Below are 21,354 nucleotides of genomic sequence, written 5' to 3' on the forward strand. Positions count from 1 at the left end.
GAAGTTAGAAATGTATAAGAAAAAGATCTGGAAAATCTCAAAAGATTTGGAAATGAGCACACATCTAAATAACCTGTGAATCAAAGACAAAAAAGGGAAATCATAAAGTATTTTGAATTGAAAGACAAAGGAAGCACACATGTCAAAATTTGTGGGATAGAGATAAAGCAGCACTTACAGTGAAATTTATAGCACTAAATATTTACTAGAAAAAAAAGAATGATATTGAATGGCTACCATTTCTACCTTAGGAAACTAGAAAAAGAGCAAACTGGACACAAAGAAGAAAAGATCTACTAGAGATAAGCTGAAGAGCCCTATAGCTAAAGATACTGAATCTGTTATTAAAAAGCCTGCTCACGTAGAAACCTGCTTGCTTGTTTCACAGGTGACTTTTTTACCATGTAAAAGCAAACTGGAAATAATACACATGTCCACCAACAAGTAAATGAATAAAGAATGATATATTGGGAAAAAAATGATATATTGGGGATCCTTGGGTAGCTCAGCAGTTTGGTGCCTGCCTTTGGCCTAGGGTGCCGTCCTGGGGTCCCAGGATCGAGTCCCGCATTGAGCTCCCTGCACAGAGCTGCCTTCTCTCTGCCTGTCTCTCTCCCTCTCCCTATCTCTCTCTCTCTCTCATGAATAAACAAATAAAATATTTTTTTAAAAAATGATATATCCACACAATGGGCTACTCAGCAATATAAAGGAATAAATTATTGATACATGCCACAGTATCATTAATCTGAAAAGAATTACGCTGAGTGAAAGAGGCTTGATAAAGAGTATATACACTACAGTCAATTCCTTTTTTTTTTTGTTCATTTTAAACAAGAAGTTTATTTAAACAACAAGACGTTTGACATGAAGGGAAAACGATCTAGGATTTGTTTCTTTTAGAGTAATTTATCCCTACATAAAGACAGATTGCCCTACATGTAACAGCTACGTACAAAAAAGTTATAAAATTGTCCTTGGTTTTACAATGATAAATGAAAAACATTAAAATTCTCCAATAGAACAAGGTATGCAAGGATTTTTATGTTGTTCTTATTTTGTTAAACAGTGAGAGCAACATAACTTACTGGAATATAAAGGTCAGAGCTGACTGAGCATGCCACTAATGGAGAGAGGGGGTAGTTTCACAGAAGCAGTATTTTCCCCATCCCATCTCCATTTGATGTCGATCAAAACATACCATTGGCCATTTAGTTAAAAAAAAAAAAGTGATATGCTTGTGCACATACACAGTCACTTTATGAACAATAAAGGAATGGGGAAAGGGAAAATGAAAGAATAGAGAAAACTCTACTGTAGTGGTCAGGGTGTGGTGGAGCCAAATTATGGCTATTTGAGAATGGCTTCTTGGTCTGGAGGAACAGAATTCTGGAGTAAAGTAGAAGGTTCCCTTTTTAGTAGACACCCCTTGTCTGCTGCTGGAACACATCAATTGTCCCTTCACCCTCCATCCCACTGTGCAGGTGTGTCTGTTTCATTGATTGGCTGCCCATCATATCGGAATCTGATTGGCCTCACTGACAAACCCTGTCCTTCACAGTAGGCTTTCAGTAGTCTACCAAGTGGTGTGTGCCTCTTAATCTTAGACTGCACCACAGAACCATCCTGCCCCGCCACCTTCAAATTAATATGATCGTTGTTCTCAGTCTTCACTCCTTCCTTGGGCTTTTCGTCAGCCGTGACGAGTGCCGGAGTCTCCTCAGCTGCCACTTCACAAGAGGCACCAGGTCCCCATCGAACGAGCACACAAGCCACTACAGTCAGTTCTTGTTATTCATGGCCATTATGTTCTATGAAGTTACCATGAACACCGAATTAGCAAAAACTGAACCATTGCTTAGAGGAAATACAGGGTTAGGTTCCTGCCAGCCTCTGGTCACAACACTTTTGCTGATCAACACATAACCTTGTCTTATATTTGTTTGTTTAAAGGCACCTTATTTAGTATGTATCGTTGATCCATTAGCATTGAACTCTTAGCCAACAGCACTAGAACGCATGCTTGAATGAAGCTCCTCTGACATATGTATTCCCTCTATAGGCCATTTACAGTCTTCTACTCAGAATCATCAGCGCTTCAGTACAACACATGGGAACCATTTTAGCAGCAAAATCCCCAATATAAAGCACAAAAAATGTGAAAACATGGCACTTAAAAGACCATGAAAAGGACACTTGTTTAGACCGTGAGAGCCAAGTACGAAACAAGTATGAGAGACAAGAAGGCAGGGTGTTGCCTTGTTCTACCTCAGCCGGGAACACAGGTGTTTTTTGCTACTTTGCATGTCTGTGAACAACTGAGAAAATTCTGTGAGTATTGATTTTGGAATTATCAAAAAATTTGAGTATGTAAAATATTTGCAAATAGACACTTTGAATAATGAGCATCAACTGTATATAATTCCCTTATAAAAAATTTTAGAAAATATGTGTAATGCTAAAGTGAAAGAAAGCAATCAGTGGTTGCCCTGGGGCTGGGGGACAGGGGCATAGAGGGAGGAATTACAAAGAGACAGGAGATTGGGGGGGGGGGGGTGCGGGGGGCGCTGATAGGTTCATTATCTCGACTATGGTGATTATTTCTTTTTTTTTTTATGGTGATTATTTCACAGGTGCACATAACGCAAAACTTACAAAATTGTCATTTTAATGATGTGCCATTTACTCTATGTCATAAGATCCCAAAAAAGCTGTGAAAAAATGAAAAGGCCAGGATGGTGGGAAGGAGGGGAGGAAAAGAGATATTAAGTGCACCTGTGAGGAATCGCCACTCAAGAAGTGGAGAGTGAATTAAGAAAATCAACGGTAACTTGGAGTTCTAGATTCAATTGCTGGGTTGATGCTGATGGTGGTATTGTCAGTAATGAAACTAGATATACAGAAAAAATATCAGGTTTCTGCCGGAGAGAGAACAGGAATCATGCTGAGACTCCTGATCCGGTCCCAAGACTTCTTCCCCTGATCAGAGCAGAGGTCTTCCAGTTGCCGTCCCCATGGTAACCCAACTCTTGACTTCTCAACACCAGCTCAGCTCCCTGGCTACCTTATTTTCTTCAATGACACTACCACCTTTGAGCTCCTCTTCTCTTTTAATCCAGTGAGAGATCCTTTGTCATTTCTGCCTATTACATTTAGGACAAACTTCTTGGTTTATTTTGGAGCTTCCAAAATGTGGTCCTAACTGATCACATTTTATGTCATTATTCCCTATCCCATGCCCTCCGCTTAAATCAGTGTGGTTGTTCTCTAAACACATGCCAGATTTGCTTTTCCGGTATCTGTTCCTTGAACTAAAAAGCTCTCCTTCCCTCCAAAACCTAATAGTCTTGTCTGTCAGAATGTAACCCATATCATCTCTGAGTTCCCAGAGAGCCAGGGCCACCATGTGTAAAGCTTAATTGTTTCTCTAATTTTCAAATACATGCTAATTATACCTTCAAGAGAAGCTCATTAATCAACTAAAGTGAGTAAAGGCACTATCTGGGTATGATAGGGTGATCATGGATGAAAAGACGGAGTCTTCTTTTAACTCATTAGGCATCTACCTCTTTAGAAAAGTTTGAGCATTCCTTAAAATGCTAAACATAGCGAACCATCAATGGATATGCTCATGAGAAATGCAAACAGATGTCCATACCGAAACTTCTACCTCAATGTTCAAAGCAGCATTATTCGTAAATAGCTAAAAAGTGGAAAAAATCCAAATGTCCGTCAACTGACGAATGAATAAATAAAATGTGGCATATCCATACAACAGCATGGTTTCCATGGTTGAAAGCAAGGAGGTACTGACACACGCTATAAGGCTGAAGGACCTTAACAACAGTGTGCTAAGTGAAAGAAGTCAGTCACAAATGACCAAGTATTGTATGATTTCATTTATAGGGAAATCTATAGAGATGAAACATATTAATTTTTTCCTGGTGCCAGAAGGGAGAGGTTGGGAAGAAGTAGGAGGTGAGTGCTAATGTGTACAGGGATTCTTTTGGGGATGGTGACTTTGTTTTCCAGGGAACTGTGGTGATAGTTGCAAAACTCTGGACTAAAAGCCATGGACTCGTACAATTTAAATGGATGAATCATGTGAATTGTATCTGATATCTTACATGAATTATATCTTATTACAGTTGTCGAAAATCAAAAAAAGACCGAGTCTGGCTTCAAATGCACAGAGCTGGGGCAATGGCACGCCATCCACCTCACCAAGTACAATAGCACAATACTATGACTTGTAATACCTCCCATGAGACTGTCTGCTCTGGGTGAGCAGGGCAAACTTCACAGAGGAGGTGACATTTGAGCCCCATCTTGAAAGTTGAGTATTTTCATGTCGAAGAGAAGAGGGCTTCACAGGTGAAAAGACTAGAAGCCAAAGGCAAAGGAGTAGAAAATGGCAAACCTGGAGAATTCATGCAGGCGGGGATGGCGTCTTTAAACCTCTGGCATTTAGTAACTGTGCACAGTCCACATGCAGTAGGTACTTGCTGGGTTGAATTAGTTATACTTGATTTTAAGTGGTTTCATCTAGATCCTAAGTGAATAATGTGCTGTGAGCGAGGCAGAGAGCTGTATCTTTTATAAGCCTGGGTTAAGTGGCAGGAATTTATGCCTCTAATACCAAAATTGGAAGGGTAATTTAAAAATAACTTTAATGGCTTTTTTTTCCAGGCAGCATAGCTATATGTAAAGTAGCTGGTACAGTGGGATCCAGTCCCCAATTGCTCAGATTTTACCTGTCAGATAAGTAGAATTAATACCCTTTTTGCTCTAGTTAAGTAAAATTATGACATTTGTAACCTGTTAGATAAATTACCAAAAAGGGGTTCGTTATATCTACACTATATTTAGAGGCCATCTTTACCACACATTAGTTTTGTGATAGTAATTGACATAATTTTCACATTACCTGGAATTTCAAAGAAAATAATGCTTTATTCTGCTGATGCAGAAACAACGAGAGTTTATAAGAAGTGTTATTTTTAACCCTCAATCCCAAACATCCAGAAATGCTGGAATAAGATGAAAAATGCTAATGAGCCAGAATGTAATACTTACAGAAACCCCCACGTTATAAGCTCTCAGGATTTCCCTTCTTGCGGTACGGATGCCGGCCGCACACACCACTTAGGGACTGTATCGCTCACTGTCCCGAGTGACACCACTCGTCTAGTTTTGACCAGTGACATGGGTTGTGGGAAATGAAGATCAATCTCACCGTGTGGAAGCTGCCTGAGTTGGAAAAGGAATTGGGGATTGTAAATAAAACGGACGCCCGGCAAAACCATGCGACCTTACCACTGGAGCTGAAGTCCACAGGCCCGATCCATTTGAAGGCTGGTTTCCGGCCTCGCTCCTCGGTTACGTGCACTTTCTTTATCAGAGCCAAGCTGGTCAGAACGTTGGCTATGTCATAGAGGCGTCGTACCTTTGCTTAAAGATATAAAACACAGTTATGGTCACGCCGTCTGGACACCGTTACATTTTAGTTTACATGACAGGTCACTTTCCTCGGCCCCATCCACAGCTCCAGCAGAAAGCAGCGGGGTGCAGCAGAGGCCGATGGCTCTGTCACCCAAGCACCTGGGATTTATGTATCTGATGTATCTGAGGACACAAACTAAGGGAAGGTCAGTGTGTCCTTCCCCTTCCACAACTTCACACCCCTTGTCAGAGGCACCTGGTGACAAGCAGGGAGCGCTGAGATTGCGAAAACACCAAGGGAGGGAAACGGGCTATAATTAAAGGCTTCATAAACGTAATTCTGATGTGTGGCGTGGCATAAGCTTGCTCTGAGTTTCTCCGGGCAGGTGGTGGCACCAGCTCTAGCAGGCAGCTGGCCTGTAAAAATGACAGGGATTCCCTAGAGCCTCCTGTGAGGCCGTGCTCCTGGGCACATGAGAGCGTTTTGGGGCTCAAGGTGGTTATGAGGTTCAGCTGTGCTGATGACAGGCAGATCCTCACCTGAATCCTGGCCACCTGGTGGGGGCGGGAGGGTGGGCATTCCCTGAGCCTAGGAGGTTTGGGGAGAGACATTCAAAAATGCCGGGACTAGAGGAGAAATCCAGAAGGGCTGGTAAGGCATTTGACAGGCAGGGCGATACCCAGAGAGTAATTTCTATTCAAGAACTTAATTTCCAGGTAGGAAATCCACTTGACCTTGAGGCTAATATCAAGGAAAGGAGCTGTGATTATGGTCCAGAAACATCAAACATTCACCCCAGAAACAATCTTCTTCCCAATCCTGATAGAGCTGAATTCTATCTAGGTGTTTCTCCTGCACAGTGGCTATAATTCCAATGGAAACAGAAAAAGCAGAGAAAGCAGAGCTCATGGCTTCCTGGGGCTTGAAGGGGCTACCGGCAGCCAAGGTTATTTGGCTCCACCCAGGCTGACAGAGAAGGAAGCCGCCCTGGGTGTGAAACCTGGAAGCTCTCTCCTTGCCCAGCAGCCGTGTCCCACCACCCCTACCCTACCCTAGTCATTCCTCTGGTTCTTACCTGCAGACAACTTTCATCTCCACCCATCAGGAGAGTAGGCGGGGGGGGGGGGGGGGGGGGGTGAGGAAAAAAGGGGAAAGAAAACTCAGACATATCGTCTTGGAGGCAGCGATACTAAAAAGAAATGCAACGTGTCCTACACCCTCCCTGACCTGCACCTGTGGGCTGGCATCTGCTTCCACCATCCACTCCAACTGCTGGGGAAGAGGCTTCAGACAGAACTTTAATGGGGATTCTAGTATTTACTAACTTACCTCTCACAGCCCCAAGGGTGCAGGAAGAAAAAAAAAATTATTTTTTCAAACTCAGAGGCAGAAAACATCCACATAGGAAATCCTGCCCTTGTGGTAGTGATAAGTGGATTTAGGTAAAGATCCTTACTTTTAAATTTACTATGGTCCGGGGTATCCTGGCTTTCTTCTATTAGTATTTTGGCCGCCACATCAAGAGTAATGATCTTGGTCTTGGAGACAAGGAACAGCATGACAAACTTCTGGCTCATGATTCTCAGGGACTTGTCTTTCCTACTGTTTGCAGATGCTACAAAGGGAATGAAACGAAAGCATCAAAACAATTTACCACATGAAAGATGGTACTCAGGGTCTGCCAGAACCACAAACCCTAATAGCAGATGGAAAGATCACTCTGGTTATAGGCAGAAGCCGACTGGACACACATTACAAAAAGATGGCTCGTAAAGAAATTAGGTGGATTATCCTTTTCTTTCTTTTTTTAAAGTCATCTCTACATCCAACGTGGAGGTCCTACTCATGACCCCGAGATCCAGAGTTGCATGTTCTACCAACTGAGCCAGCTAGGCACCCCAAGAAATGAGACGGATTTTCTCATGGCTTATAAAATTACTCTACAGTAGGCATAAACCCTGAAATGCATATTTGACACTACTCTTAAAGCTTTATACTCCTACTTCACAGAACGCAATCCATGAGTTAGTTTTCCAGAAGCAACTTTTTGAAAAGATTAATGCAGAAGGGTAGTAGGATTGGGCAGACCTCAGGGACTGTTTTCAGAACATCAACTCCTCCCTCAAGGCCAAGAACTTTTTTTTATATCTCTGTGCCCACAATATCTAGAATATTTGAAACACAGTAGGCACTTGCCTCGTCCATTGCTTTTCAGAAATAAGTGAAGAAATAAGCTATGAATGAACAGGAGAGAGACACTGATCAGACGTGTGCTGCTGCAGATGGCAGGCAAACCATTCCCGACAGATGGTGGTCTCCTCTGGTGACTAGGATAAGAACTGGCTCACAGGGTGGAGCGAAAAGGCACGAGGCAGTAAATCTAATGAAAACCAGGCCCATGTTTCCATTCCTATTATATTTGCAAGTGAAATGTGAGTGATATTTGTACTTTATCATCTTAGCAATGGGGAACAGGGTGAGAAGGCTGGAGGCCCACGGTTAAAACAGGAAGGGAAGAACAATATAGATACACATTTTTAAAAAGCATCAAATGACAGGAGGGGTTATCGGTCTTTCTTATCAAGTTCTACCCAAAAGGTTCTCTTCTAAGTAATCTACTCTAAATATAATCTTAAAAATTTAATTCTCTGAAAAGATAACTTCTTTCACAGTAGAAATTCTTTACAGGCTCACAAACAGAAGTCAGCATGGAGCTGTCGATCTAAACTGGGAGCACTGTCAGCGATCTGTGGTCCAAACGTAGCAAATACCAAGTGAACTGCCACTAGATAAGCTTGACGTGAGGTCAAGTGGGAAGCCCGGTTGGGGAGCCATCTGTCTCCCTTTCTCCAGTAGACAGGAGGGCATCTCCCTCCTTGGCTATCAGTCTGGCATTTCCCACCTTAGCAGTGAATTTCTACGGAAGAGACCATCGCTCCCCCTCTGCCACTACTTGGGTGGTTACAGTGCACTCACAAGAGGGATAGTCGGGTTCAGAGAAATCCAGTAACTGCTGATCCTGAGAATCTGGGTAGCCATCTTTTTTACGTTCTCCAAGTTTATAATCCATCAGCTCTAGCTCCTTTTGTTGGAGATGTGCCATCTGCTCTTCATATTTCTGCTCCTCTCCCAGTCTCTGGAGGCTCCTCAGGGTTTTTGGCAGGCTGTGCCGTCCATGCCAGCCATATTGATTCTTGGCCACCCGGCTGACCAGATGCAGTGATTCCAACACATTTACAATGTCATAGATACGTCTCCTTTCAACGCCTGTTTGAAAAATAAAAGTTGACCATCGTGCAGGCAAACATTTTTGAGTAAAAATTTCCTTGGGGGCCTGGACCATGTCTGTAAACTACATGATATCCCGTATAATAGCAAGTACAGATGCTCTACAAACTCAACTCACAAAGATGCAAGCAACAGAAATGATTTTTCTTTCTTGTTCTTGGGATCCAATCCTCAACAAGAGCTAGGATAAAACACCCACCCAGACACAGATGATAGAGTTCTATCTCTATTACGTAAACACTAATATGTCTGTTCTTTAGACCTGTTAGGTAAGCCACACAAACATTTCAGCATGATAAACAGGTGGGATTGAGCAACACATGTACTACTGTGTCTAACGGACACTTGATGAACGCTTCTGGTTGATTTGGACTTGTATTCCTAACTATGCAGACTGTAAAATAAACTGTGTCCAATGCATGACACCTCATTTGGACAATTCTCTCCCTTCCTGGAGTTTGAATGATGTGAAATAATTATCTTCTTAACTCTCTTAATGGACCAGTTAGGAAAACAGATGGCAAATATTTTGTTTCCTATTTTGCATTGGAAACTCAGGAGTCAAGAGCTCGGGCACCCTTCTCAAGTTGCTGGAGGAAGCCACAGCCGCGGCTGAACAACATACGAGTTTCCTTTTGTTCATCTTGGCCACCGATAACTGTCCCTGTGTTCTCACTCACAGGCATTTGGGCCAAACAGCCCAGTGGTGAAGCACAGACTCTTGATGTACAATACAGGCTGACCATGAAGTTCATCGATTGTATACGCACTTTCCCAACGCTCTCAAAATAGCTAGAATTATGAGCTGCCTATCACATTTACCAAAAATATTTATAGCCGTTATGCATGGGGGCTTTGAGGTCAGGCTGCCTGGATCTGAACCAACCCTGCTTTATCCCTTACTAGTTGCATGATCCAGGGGAGTTACTTCATCTTTCTGTGCTTTCGTATTCATCTCATAAGGTCACAAGGATTAACCTTACATTAACCTTACCTCAGAAGGTCTAAGACAGGGTGTGAATTTCATCTACTGTTTGTATATTATTTTGTAAATGCTTTCTGCACACCATTGGAAATACCTAAAATCCCTGCTAGCATGAGAGGTCACAGCAGAAACAGAGTTTAAAACTTTCCTCTGACTCATCCTGTTGTGCAACAGGCCCTTAAGGCTTCTGGAACCCACTGGCTCCTTTGCTCTCATCTAAGTCCCCATAACAAAAGGCTGCAGGCAGCTCCCAGAAAACTGGTCCAGCTACAAAGATGCCCTCTTTCTGCTCACTTGCCAGGAGCGGTTATATAATCCGAGCCGACTCAGTGAATGTAGCTTCTGGCCTTTCTAGGATTTAACAAAAGAAATTGAGCAAATTGCGATGGAAACTTTGGAGGTGAAGTAAAGTTCTATCATATGCATAAAGACACATTCCACAGTCAATCAGAACAGAACATTTCGGCTCATGACCCTGAGAAGCTCTTCACCCTCAGAAGCTCAGGCTTCAGTGCCAGATGCCTGCTGGAAGGTGCTGGCAGGGGCAGTCAGCAGTCCCTTGTCCAGATCCGCCTGGCTTTTTATTCCAGTCTGTTTTCATATATTAGCACATCTTGTTTAGAGTGTAACATTCTATAAACCTTCCCATTAGAAATGTCATGTGAATGCAACTGAGACACCCCAGGGCCAGCCATATGCTGGGCTGTTTTGTTATTTTGTATTAGATACAAACTGCTAAATCCCCATCTAGTAGATAGAAATCCTAAGAAGGGGAAAATAAAGGAAGATTCTGACCACTTGGAGGGTAAGATAAATGTTTAATGTGCACAATGGGTGTTTAATAGGTGGTGTTGGTAAAAGCCAATGAGGTAGCTGCCTGCCTAGATAATCATCTTTTCAATCTGGACCGAGTTTAACGGTCTCCTGGCTGGTACACTAAAAAGTTCCATTTCACAGATCTCAAGAACTTCAGGTTACTGAGTGGCTTGCTCTGTCAGGAAGGTTTTTTCCCTTTCTGTATCAACACAATCCTATTAATCCTAGTCATGGCATTAGTTATGCCCTCAAGGGTTTAGCAGTTATTATCATGCTTCCCTAAGTCCTCGATGGAGCTTCTCAAGAGCATCTCTCAGCCCAATAAATTCATTTCTAAGTCTGTTCTATTGTCCACTTACCGAGGTCACTCCTAGTTCTTTTACCTCTTTTTTTTTTTTTTTTTTTTAAAGATTGATTATTTATTTGAGAGAGCGAGAGCGAGCTCAAGCAGTGGGCACGGCAGGGAAGAGGGAGAGAATCTCAAGTAGATCCCCTGAGTGCTCAGCACCGAGCCTGACTCGGGGCTCAATCTGACAATCTTGAGATCATGACCTGAGAGCCAAAATCAAGAGTTGGAGGCTTAACCAACTGAACCACCCACCTGAGCCAGGCACTTCTAGTTCTTTAACTTCTTACCTGTAATATCCATGTCAAATCTACATGGGACCACAATCTGGGAAATAATGCGATTGAAACGCTCTGAACATTTCTAGTTAGCATCTGTTCTTATAGCTGTGACCTGGGACACAGCATGGAGTTTAGACTGAACCCCAAGAAGTGGTTGCCACTGAAATAGCGTCCAAGAAGGGACTCCGTTTTTGGACCTCACGTGAAGAGAAATGGCAGGTTCATTTGGCAGGAGTGGGTGATCATGAGGCATTAGGAAGCCATTTGCAAAAATCTCTGGAGTTCTGCTCCTACCAGCCATAACATGGGCACCTTCAGCTCACATGGAGTAGGAGTCCAGTTTCCTGTCTGCCCTTCCCCCCAGGCCTACCCCTGGATCAGAAACATAGCCTTCTAACGTCCAACCTTTTATCTCCTGCATGGACATTAAGTGCAAGGTACCCAGATGGAGGCTGGTACGTGGAGGAAGCTGGCTTCACGAACCCCAGGGAGGACACTGCATGCTATTGTTTTACCCTCGTCCTCTGTAAGACTAGTTTCCAGGACCCTGTGCCTTGTTTGGGTGTATCCTAAGCCTCTATTCAAGTGGGTCACATTCCCCTTCTTGTTTCATTGGCACCAATGCCAAATACTGTATTTTACTTCTGGACTCCTCAATCGAGGCACCATACTTCCTCTTCCTAGAGGCTGAGAGGGCAATCTGGGGAGGGCAGAGAGATCTAGTAAGAGTTGAACAGAAACTGTTCCACGTCACAGAGTTACCCAGGCTAGGTCCCGAGCTGGGCATGTTGCTAACATTATCCCCAACTTTGCTACGTTTCTGCAACGGTAGGTGCTATGATCCTTACGTTATAGGACAGGAAAAGGTTAATTAACTTTTTAAAACTCTCATGGCTTATAAATTGGAGGGCTGGGCTTCAAACCCAGCCCCATCCGACCCAAAGCCCAGCCCATGGTCTTTCTATCACAACCCACTGCTTCCTTATTATCTCAGTTTCCAGTAACTAAAATATTTTTAGTCATCAGTTTGAGTAATTCAGATTGACAATCATCTACTGGGGCACATTTCTCAGGGCTAGGGGAAGAAAGAGAACCAAAAAAAAATTTAAAAATATAATGTATCATAAGGCCTGTTTAGTTGATTTTTTCTTTTTATCTGTATGTACAACCTCATTTTTTAAGGGGACATCGCAGGCCTTCAAATCACTGTGATTTCTGCTAATTACGTCAACAATAGGTTTACCCTGAGACAAACTGCAATGTCCACTAGGGGTCTCTATTCTGAGGCAGCAGTCTACTTACTTACAACCCCAACACCACTGCACATTACACACACCCAAGCCGTGTGAACACATGCACTCCTCCTCTTTGTTATAAGGTTTAGCTGTTTGAGCTATGTCCAGATGTGCTTCTCCTAGTTTGGCAGGTGCGCTGTGAATATCACAGTCTATTGCTTCAAATCTAATGCTCTTGCTCTCAAATCCTGTTTGATTAACAGAAATAATGCCAGGTCTGAACTCTCAGAAGCATTATTAAGGACAAACAGCAAGATACTTTTAATTTTTATCTTGTCTGTAATAATATGAAATTAAAATTATATATTAATTTTTAATGTGAGTCTTTTATACAAATATTTTATAAGGTTAGAAAAAAAATTTTTTTTTGTTTGACCCTCAGGCCTAGAAGACTCCCTGGAATCCTATGCATAAGGATGAAAAATTCAATGACAGAAGGAAGCTCAACTCGTTCCTCTGTCCTTACTGCTTGGAGTCCGCTCTTTACTTAGAGAAGCCATCTGAAGACTTTGGCCTGCCCAAGGAAACCAGTTTCCCACTGTGGCTATAGACAGGCCTCTAGGTAATCTGATGATACATACCAAGACTGACAGCAACTTCATCTAGAGAGATGGTTGTTTTCTCGCTTGACAAGGGATAGCTTGGATAGCGAGCTAGAAACTTCTGGCACAGGAGTCCTAGACTTTTCTGTTTTCTGCTCGGCCGTTGTTTTTCAAATTCGTCCACAGCACTGTCTCCAACAACATCAAGCTATAAAAGGCAGACAAAAGGGAGAGATGTCACAGTTAATTCCTAACAGAGAAATTGCATGAAAAATGGAAGAGAAATGCATAGAGAAGTGAGAATGAGTTATTGGCAAATTGAGGGGGATGTCCCAGTCCATACCATCCTAGATTCTGGTTAAAATACGAAATTTCCTACTCCAATTTTCTTTACATTTTACTGATTGTTTTCTTTGGACTGAATTTTTTCTCCTTTGAAACTTGAGGATGAGTCTTTTGGTTAAAAGCTGAAAAAATGAAAAACGAAGTTGTTTATGGCTTGTTACACCCTCGCTACTAATGTGCTCACTAGGTCAGCATCACCAGGAGCTTGTTAGATACAGAATCTCAAGCCGCATCCCAGACTTGACATATCAGAATCTAGATCTTGGGTGATTTCTATTGACATAAATGTCTGAGATCACTGGCGTGCACTGTGTCACCAAAGTGTTTTATTTTTACAACTGGCTAAGGGTTGATGGAACTGAACAAGGGCAGCTAAATCTTACTGCTCCTTATTCTTTATTTTAAGTACACTAAAGTAGTGTCCTTGTCTCATCAACCCACATTTGAAAAAGGCTCAATTCAAGCCTGAGAAAGTAAAAGGCTTTTCAATGAACAAATTCAAGGAGAAAAGTGATATGATGATCTTAATGGCTTCAGAAAAAGCATTTGCTAAATTTAACACCCATTCATGATTCTCAAAAATGCCTAAGAAAACTAGAAACGGAGAACTTCTTTAGTAAAAAGTGTACCAATAAAAACCCAACAGCAAACACATGTCTTAATGGGAAAATCTTGGAAGCATTCCCTCAAAATCCAGAAAATGATAAGGGTGCCCATTATCACTGTTCCTCTTCTACATCATATTGAAGATCCTAGCCGGTGCATGAGGACAAGAAAAAGAAAGTGAGGTAAGGGATTAGGAAAGAATAAGCAAACCTTTCATCCTGCAGAAGACAGAACTGTTTACATATAAAACTCATAAGTATCTTAGGCGACTTATGAAAAATAATAAGTGAACTCAGCAAGGTAGCTGTAAAAGCAAAACTACATTTAAAAAGCCACCCGTGTTGCCATACAGTAGTAACAGAAAATGAAATGAAAAGATATTATTTACAACAGCAATAAGAATGATGACGTTTTTAGGAACAAATCTAGCAAAAATCTATTTGTATAAAATATTAAAACTTAGATCTTAGAAAAAAGCACTCAAAACTTAGAGAAATATACTATCTTCATGGATAGGAGGGCTCAGTATCATAAACAGGTTTATTCTTCTCAAGTTAATCTACATGCAATGCAATCCCCATTAAAATCCGATCTGAAGTATATACAGAAAAACAAAAAGCAGAGAATAGCCCACACACTCTGAAGCAAAATAAGGTGAGTCTTGCTTTACCTGATATCAAGCCTTATTAAAACATGGTATTGGTGTAGGGATGCACAGATTGACCAACGGAACAGAAGACAGCCAAGAAACAGATGACAGAGATAGCACTACCAACTTAGGAGAACAAGGAGGAAGGACTGCATAAATAGTACAGCTGGGACAACTGATTACAAGCAACGTCAAAAAAGACAAGCACCAAATTGAAATGTAATACATTGAACACAAAAAGGTTTGTTTTCAAGATTATACAATAAACTCTTACATATCAGCATGGTAAAAAAAGAACCCAATAAGAATCAGCAAAAAATATGAACAGACACTTCACAAAAGAGGGGGAAAAAAACATGGTGGCCAGTAAACATGTAGAAAAGGGCTTAGATGCATTAGTAACCAAGGAAAAGCAAACGACTGCCACAAAAATACACAACTGTATACCCATTAGATTGGCAGAAATTAATAAATTTGACAGTGTCAACAGCGTCAGAGGAGATGTGGATCAACAAATGTTCATGTATTATTGGTGGATGAAAATAGCACTTGGGAAAGCAATTACTTTGGATATTTGCATATCCAATGACTTAATAATTTCACTACTAGATGTATATACTCAAGAACAATAGTTCTCAAACTTCTGGGGCATAGAATCCCTTTATAGTCTTAAAAATTACTGAGGAATATCTTCTTTAAATTGATTCTTCACTACCTTTTGATAGAATATTTGGTCATATAAAATATACTTATCATGTATGTAATATCTTTAACACGCAAAATCAGATTCAGGACATCTTTTTCTCTTCTCCTGTTCCAATTTCTTCATTTTGGTAATTTTTATAGCACAAAAAATCCCCAAAAGGAGGAAAAATGGAGAAATAACTAACTTTTCTAAACAAATCTTGGAAAAAGTTTGATGGGAGAGTGAAAATTATTGACCATTAATTTTTTTAAGTGTGTATATATATATATACTGTTTATTCTATAGCCCTGGTTCCCCAGAGGACAGATAATTTAAAGATGATTTAACTTTAAGGCCTCAAACTAAAGAACTGAACATATATAAAAATAATGAAATTTCCCTCAAAGTCAAAACAAAATTACAATTTGCAGCAGCATTAAAAAAAAAAATCCACACTTCTTCATTGAATCAAACTTACTAAATGGTTTGACTTTTAAAATGACCATTTTAAAAATGTGTACTGGGAGTAGTCAAGGCAGTAGCATACAGAAGAGAAAAAAGCATTCATTATGAAAAAAATGAGACATAATTCCATTTCAGCTATAAATAAGATATTAAGTTTTGATATATTTTGATATCTATAAGCAGGGATTTGTAGATGAAAGATACTGCCTACCTACCTAAAGGCATTTTACCATTACAGACATTTGACATGCTATTAAACCACCCCAATAGCAAAAAAAGTAAAGAGAGAGAGAGAGAGACATTAAGTTTAATATCGCTTTTGGCTCAAGAATAACTGAATAGTGGAGAATTTTATGACATGTCAATAATCAAGTAAAAATTTAAAAATTCTGTAAAGCCTGAGGAGTGCAGCCTGTTTACCTGCAGGGAGTCTGGAAAGGCATCATCCTTGTTTTCAATGGGTCTGAACAGTCCCTTTTTCTTCTCCCGGTCTCTTATGTCCGGGCTGGCAGCACTAATGAGCATCTTCAGGTTAGCTGTGGGCGTCCATGGTTCTGTCTGCTGCCTTTGGTCAACAAGCTTAACTGGAGTAATGGGATTTCTTTCTGGAGTGAAGATTTTTTGCTTTGATAAATCAATGGGTTCATTTTTTATTGGAGTCTTCGGGGCCATCCTTGAGCGATCAACAAATATGTTTTCCTATTAAAAAAAAAAAAAAAAGACCTTTTAGCAAGAAAGAGAAAGGGCAGGTATAAGCTAAGAGCATTTTGTTCCCATGATTCACCGAGACATGAAGATACAAAGAGACCCTATGTTCAGGGCTGAAAAATATCAGGCTAGGACTAATGAAAATAGGAGGATTCACGGAATCCAAGAGTGGTTCAGTGAGAAAATGACCATCACCTACTGCTTTCATTTTTTTTTTTTTTTTAAGATTTAATTATTTAGGAGCACCCGGGTGGCTCAGCGGTTGAGCATCTGCCTTTGACTCAGGTTGTGATCCCGGGGTCCTCCGATCGGGTCCTGCATCAGGCTCTCCACATGGAGCCTGCTTCTCCCTCTGCCTGTGTCTCTGCCTCTCTCTCTCTCAATGTGTCTCTCATGAATAAATAAAAGCTTAAAAAAAAACTTTATTTATTTTAGAGAGAGAAAGAGAGAGAGCAAGCAAGGGGGAGGGGTGAAGGGAGAGAGAATCTCAAGCAGATTCCCTGCCAAGTGTGGAGCTGATCCCAGGACCCTGAGATCATGACCTGAAGTGAACTCAAGAGCAGGTGCCTAACTGACTGAGTTACCCAGGCGCCCCTCAGCTACTGTTTTTAAACATACTTCTCATGGCATCTCTGTAAACAGAGTCATGAGTGTATCTGTCCCTGGTAGATACCTGTAATGGCTGGGGATGATGAGGGCAACTGTGAGTTGAGTCCATATTGCTCCTTTATTTACAAGTTTGCACTAACTAGTGCAGTACAACTATGCTTTTGTAGTTCAGCGGGGCTAATATAGCAATTAGTAGCAGGATCTACCGAAAAGTATCCAACAAAATGCCACATTTCAAACCAACCAGGAGGGCTATTATTTCCCTAGAGCAGAGCTTCCGAACTGTCCATGGTGAAGGACCAGGGTTTTTTATTTCCAAACTCCCACATACGGATACATGGTTTAACTTCACAGGACTCATTTGCAACTTCCACCACTTGTGAGTCTCCATTTGAGTTGGTCGAACAATCTACGCCTGTTCAACAGGAAGAGACCACTGATCATAGGCTTTGATACCATACGGGGCAAAATCAAATCGCTACAGAGCTTTCTAACTGCTTGACTCTCAAGTTCTGTTCTTACTTTTTTGCAGTTTAGCAATAGTTTGTGGACTAGCCCAAAGCCCTCAGACCACACTTTGAGTAGACCATCTTAGATAATTAGAAGAAAAGCTCAACGATGCATCCATTATGTCCTTTAGTCCACTATCAAGGAGTTAAGTATATGAAAGCTACATTTGGAACTACCAAGTAATGAAAACAAGCTTCTTCCCCCTAAAATAAGGATTTGTCATTTGAAAACAGAAAAGACTCTGCTTTCTGTAGCAGAATTCACCTCCAGGCAAGAGTTCATGGTTACTTGGATCAGCAGAAGCTGCCAGCTGGCCACGGTGAGGCTCTGCCCTGGTGTCACTGGAAAGAAGGGAGGTGGGATGGGGGTGATGATTTCCCACCCCAGCAGCAGTAAGCAGCCAGCACTGCTTCTATGCATATCTTTTGACACGTCCCTCCTAGTGTGCAATTCTGATGAAGTCTTCTATAAGGGAACTCTGAAGGGAAGGTATTGAGTGTTTATTATCCATTTTATGCACTCTCCATCTATTAGCTCCTCATCCAATCCTGTGATCTAGCTGCTATTATTTTTCTAGCCTACAGATGAAGACACTGAGGCACAGAAAAGTAACTTGCCAAGGTCACATATGACCTTCATTCAGTATAAAAGTCATTGGTAAGCAAGAAACAGCTGACAGCAGGTTTCTGAAATCCTGCATCTAGAAATGATCTTGTCCTGGGTGCACACTGGGAGGTCATCATCACAGCTCCAACAAAAGGCACCCAGCAGGCCACTGATCCCCACTGGCACCTACAGAGAGGTGGTATGGGGAAGTAGTTCTGCATGCAGGCTCTGGGCCCAGCTTACCTGCCTCTGCCACCTATCAGCAGCGGGAGCGTGGGCAAGCTGCTTGTCTTCACTGTATCTTAATTCTCTCAACTGGAAATGAAGTTCATAAAAATACCAACGTCGAGGGTAATTAGAGTAATTCCTGGCTTATAGTGAGCTCTCAATAAAACTCAGCTGTTCCCTGCTCCCCTCCCTCCCTTCTTTATTACTGTTCATTCTGGCACTCAGAGCTAATGCAATGCAGCACGTCACTTGGCCATTTAACTTTCTTTGGTGCGTACCTTGACTCACTAATGAGACCGTGCAGTTCTGGAGGTCGGGGAGCAAGTTCCACAGGTCTCATTCCTCACAATTTTTGGCCCAGTGCCTTTCCCCTTACAGATGCTGAAAGGACATCATGCCTTGATAAACCAGTTTTCCAAAAAATATCTCTGTGGCAGAGGGTGTGGCCCCGGCTCTGGAGGTGGACAGACCCACCCTCCTCCTGCACTGCCTCTAGGGTGCCTGCCTCTACTCATAGGAATGAGGAGCTCCTGCTTTTTCCCTACAGAGGAACACTTTAGGTGGATTACTTCCTCCAACACTTCGATATATTTTCACTGCAGTTTAAGTAAAACTTAAAGCAGGAGGGCAGTTAGGTTACCTGCGAGGTTGTGATTGACCACACCTCCACATCAAAAGAAAAAAAAAATGCCACCCAGATTTGCATTCTGAGATCTCAGATGGGCAGAAAGGCCACTGCACTCAAGTGCACCCTGCTGCACCTGTCTGGCTAACGCAGTCCTGACCCCATGAGTAAGTGGGAAGGGAATCAGAATTTGGAAACGTGGTTTTTATCTCAGCTCTGTGTCTTTTTGATACGGGACCCATTGTGTGTTCTGTCTGGGCCCAAGTCTCCCTATCAATAAAAGAAGGGGTCCCAGCTGAAGCGAGGGTTCCAGCAAGGCCGGCCCGCCATCGGTGGCCACAGGGATGCACGGAGATCTCCTTGGGGATCCAGGACTCCTTCCCCGGCCACCGAAGGGAGGCTGATAGGCAGCCCTTGCCGGAGGCTCTGGGCTGAGAGGGCGACTCCTCCAGGATCACAGCCTCTGGGGGGCCTGGCCTGTCATGATGCCGGCAAAGGCAGCAGTGACGGAAAGGCCGGACCCCTGGCCCCTGGCCCGACGCAGGAAGGACTGTGCGGGTCATCCTAGATGGCAGTGGGGTGATGTGCTAGCCCCCCGGAGGCGGTGCTGCGGATCTGCGTGCTCCCACCGCCCCTCCCACCCCCGGGCGCCCCAGGCACGGCACTGGGCACCACGGCGAGGGCGGCCTGTACCTCGCGGTCAGCATCGCGCCTGGGCCTGGCATCCAGGGCCGTGGGCTCTGCACTTGGGACGGCCCGGCCCGGGTGTCTCACACAGCTTTGATCCCGGCCCCTCAAGGAGCACATCCAGCTGTCAGCCTTGTCCAGGCCCTTGGCGACATTTGGCCAGCTGCTCTTCCAGGTCCATCTCGATTGAGCCCATTCCGCACGTGCCCACGGCACACTTGCTTTTCTTCGAACCTGCCCTACCCCATTACCTTGTCCACTATCTGCTGAAACCCCACCGATGGCTCGGGGCTCGCTGCGAAGACCGCATGTTAGGAAGGCCTCCTGCTAGCTATCAGACAACTACTCTCCTTCCAATCAGAGCACGTTCTAGAATGGGTAATCCACACCAAGGGCTTTCTCCTGCCCATCTCCCAGGGGTTCCTCAACCACCAGGCCGTTCTGCTCCACTGCTCTCACCCAGCCCACTCTCACTTGCCAAATCAATAGCGCGATTCCTCACTTAACCTCACCGCAGTGACTGCTGACCTTGTGCTCTACAAACACGCAGCCCTTCGGAAATGGCACACTTTCTCTCTTGGTTCTCTTCCCACTTCTCTGACTGCTTCTTCTCAGTCTCCTTCCTTGGTTCCTCTTCTTCCACTCTTACAGCCTCCGCCCTCCACTCTTCTCTGTTCGCGCTCTCTGGGATAGTTTACCCACGCTCACATACATGGCTCTGAAACCAAGCTGTATGGGGCACCTGGGTGGCTGTCGGTTAAGTGTCTGCCTTCAGCTCCGGGCATGATCCCGGGGTCCTGGGACCGAACCCTGCATCAGGTACCCTGCTCAGTGGGGAGTCTGCCTCTCCCTCTCCCTCTGCCCCTGCTCACTTTCTCGCTTGTGCTCTCTCTCCAATGAATAAATAAAAGATCTTTTTTAAAGATTTTATTTATTTATTCATGAGACACACAGAAGAGAGAGAGAGAGAGGCAGAGACACAGGCAGAGGGAGAAGCAGACTCCATGCAGGGAGCCTGATGCGGGACTCGATCTCGGGACTCTGGGATCATGCCCTGAGCCAAAGGCAGCCGCTCAGCTGCTGAGCCACCCAGGCATCCCAATAAATTAAAAAAATATATTTAAAAAGAATTTAAAAACTAAATAAAACCAACCTGTATTTGGCCATTCCCACATTTGTATCTGGCTAGGACCTCTCATGAATTCTAAAACCAGGCAACCAATGCCTCCTGCACGTATTTATCTACCTATAATCCCACAGGTACAAACACATATTTCAAATCAAACATCTTTTTTCTTCATCACTCTTAAAAGTGGTGAATGACCTTCAAAGAAAACCAGTGCTCACCAAGTCTGGCCACTGTCCCCAAATGTACTTGCTCATTTCTACTTCTTACTGGTTCCCCTCCTGTCCACTTGCCTAAGTTAGCTTTCATTTCTTCAAGCCCTGGCTTGTTGAGCTGTTATCTCCTTCCCAAAGCACCCCAACAGCTCAATCCTTATTGCTCACCCATGTGTGCAAACCATCCATTTTCTTCCTTTGGCCTCCCTAAATGAGCCATAAATAACTTAAGAGGAGAGTCTGTTTATTATCTCATAACCAGGTTCTATAGATTTGGGTGATTGAAAACTCTTA

General features: G+C 43.0%; 1 protein-coding gene and 1 pseudogene across 3 annotated transcripts in view; both read right to left on the bottom strand.

Annotated features, from left to right (window-relative positions):
* Positions 1 to 21,354, bottom strand: part of E2F7 (E2F transcription factor 7) — a 42,575-nt gene that overhangs the window by 16,203 nt on the left and 5,018 nt on the right. For all 3 annotated transcript variants that reach the window (XM_072724435.1, XM_072724434.1, XM_072724436.1), the window contains exons 3-7: positions 16,167 to 16,445; positions 13,036 to 13,204; positions 8,420 to 8,710; positions 6,900 to 7,058; positions 5,317 to 5,451 (exon numbers count right to left, since the gene is read on the bottom strand). In XM_072724435.1, coding sequence (XP_072580536.1) covers positions 5,317 to 5,451; positions 6,900 to 7,058; positions 8,420 to 8,710; positions 13,036 to 13,204; positions 16,167 to 16,445 — 1,033 coding nt within the window. The remainder of the gene's footprint in view (positions 1 to 5,316; positions 5,452 to 6,899; positions 7,059 to 8,419; positions 8,711 to 13,035; positions 13,205 to 16,166; positions 16,446 to 21,354) is intronic.
* On the bottom strand, positions 812 to 5,306 carry LOC112914927 (small ubiquitin-related modifier 2 pseudogene; annotated as a pseudogene).

Source organism: Vulpes vulpes, chromosome 10 (genome assembly GCF_048418805.1).
Source record: "Vulpes vulpes isolate BD-2025 chromosome 10, VulVul3, whole genome shotgun sequence".
Taxonomy (NCBI): Eukaryota; Metazoa; Chordata; class Mammalia; order Carnivora; family Canidae; genus Vulpes; species Vulpes vulpes.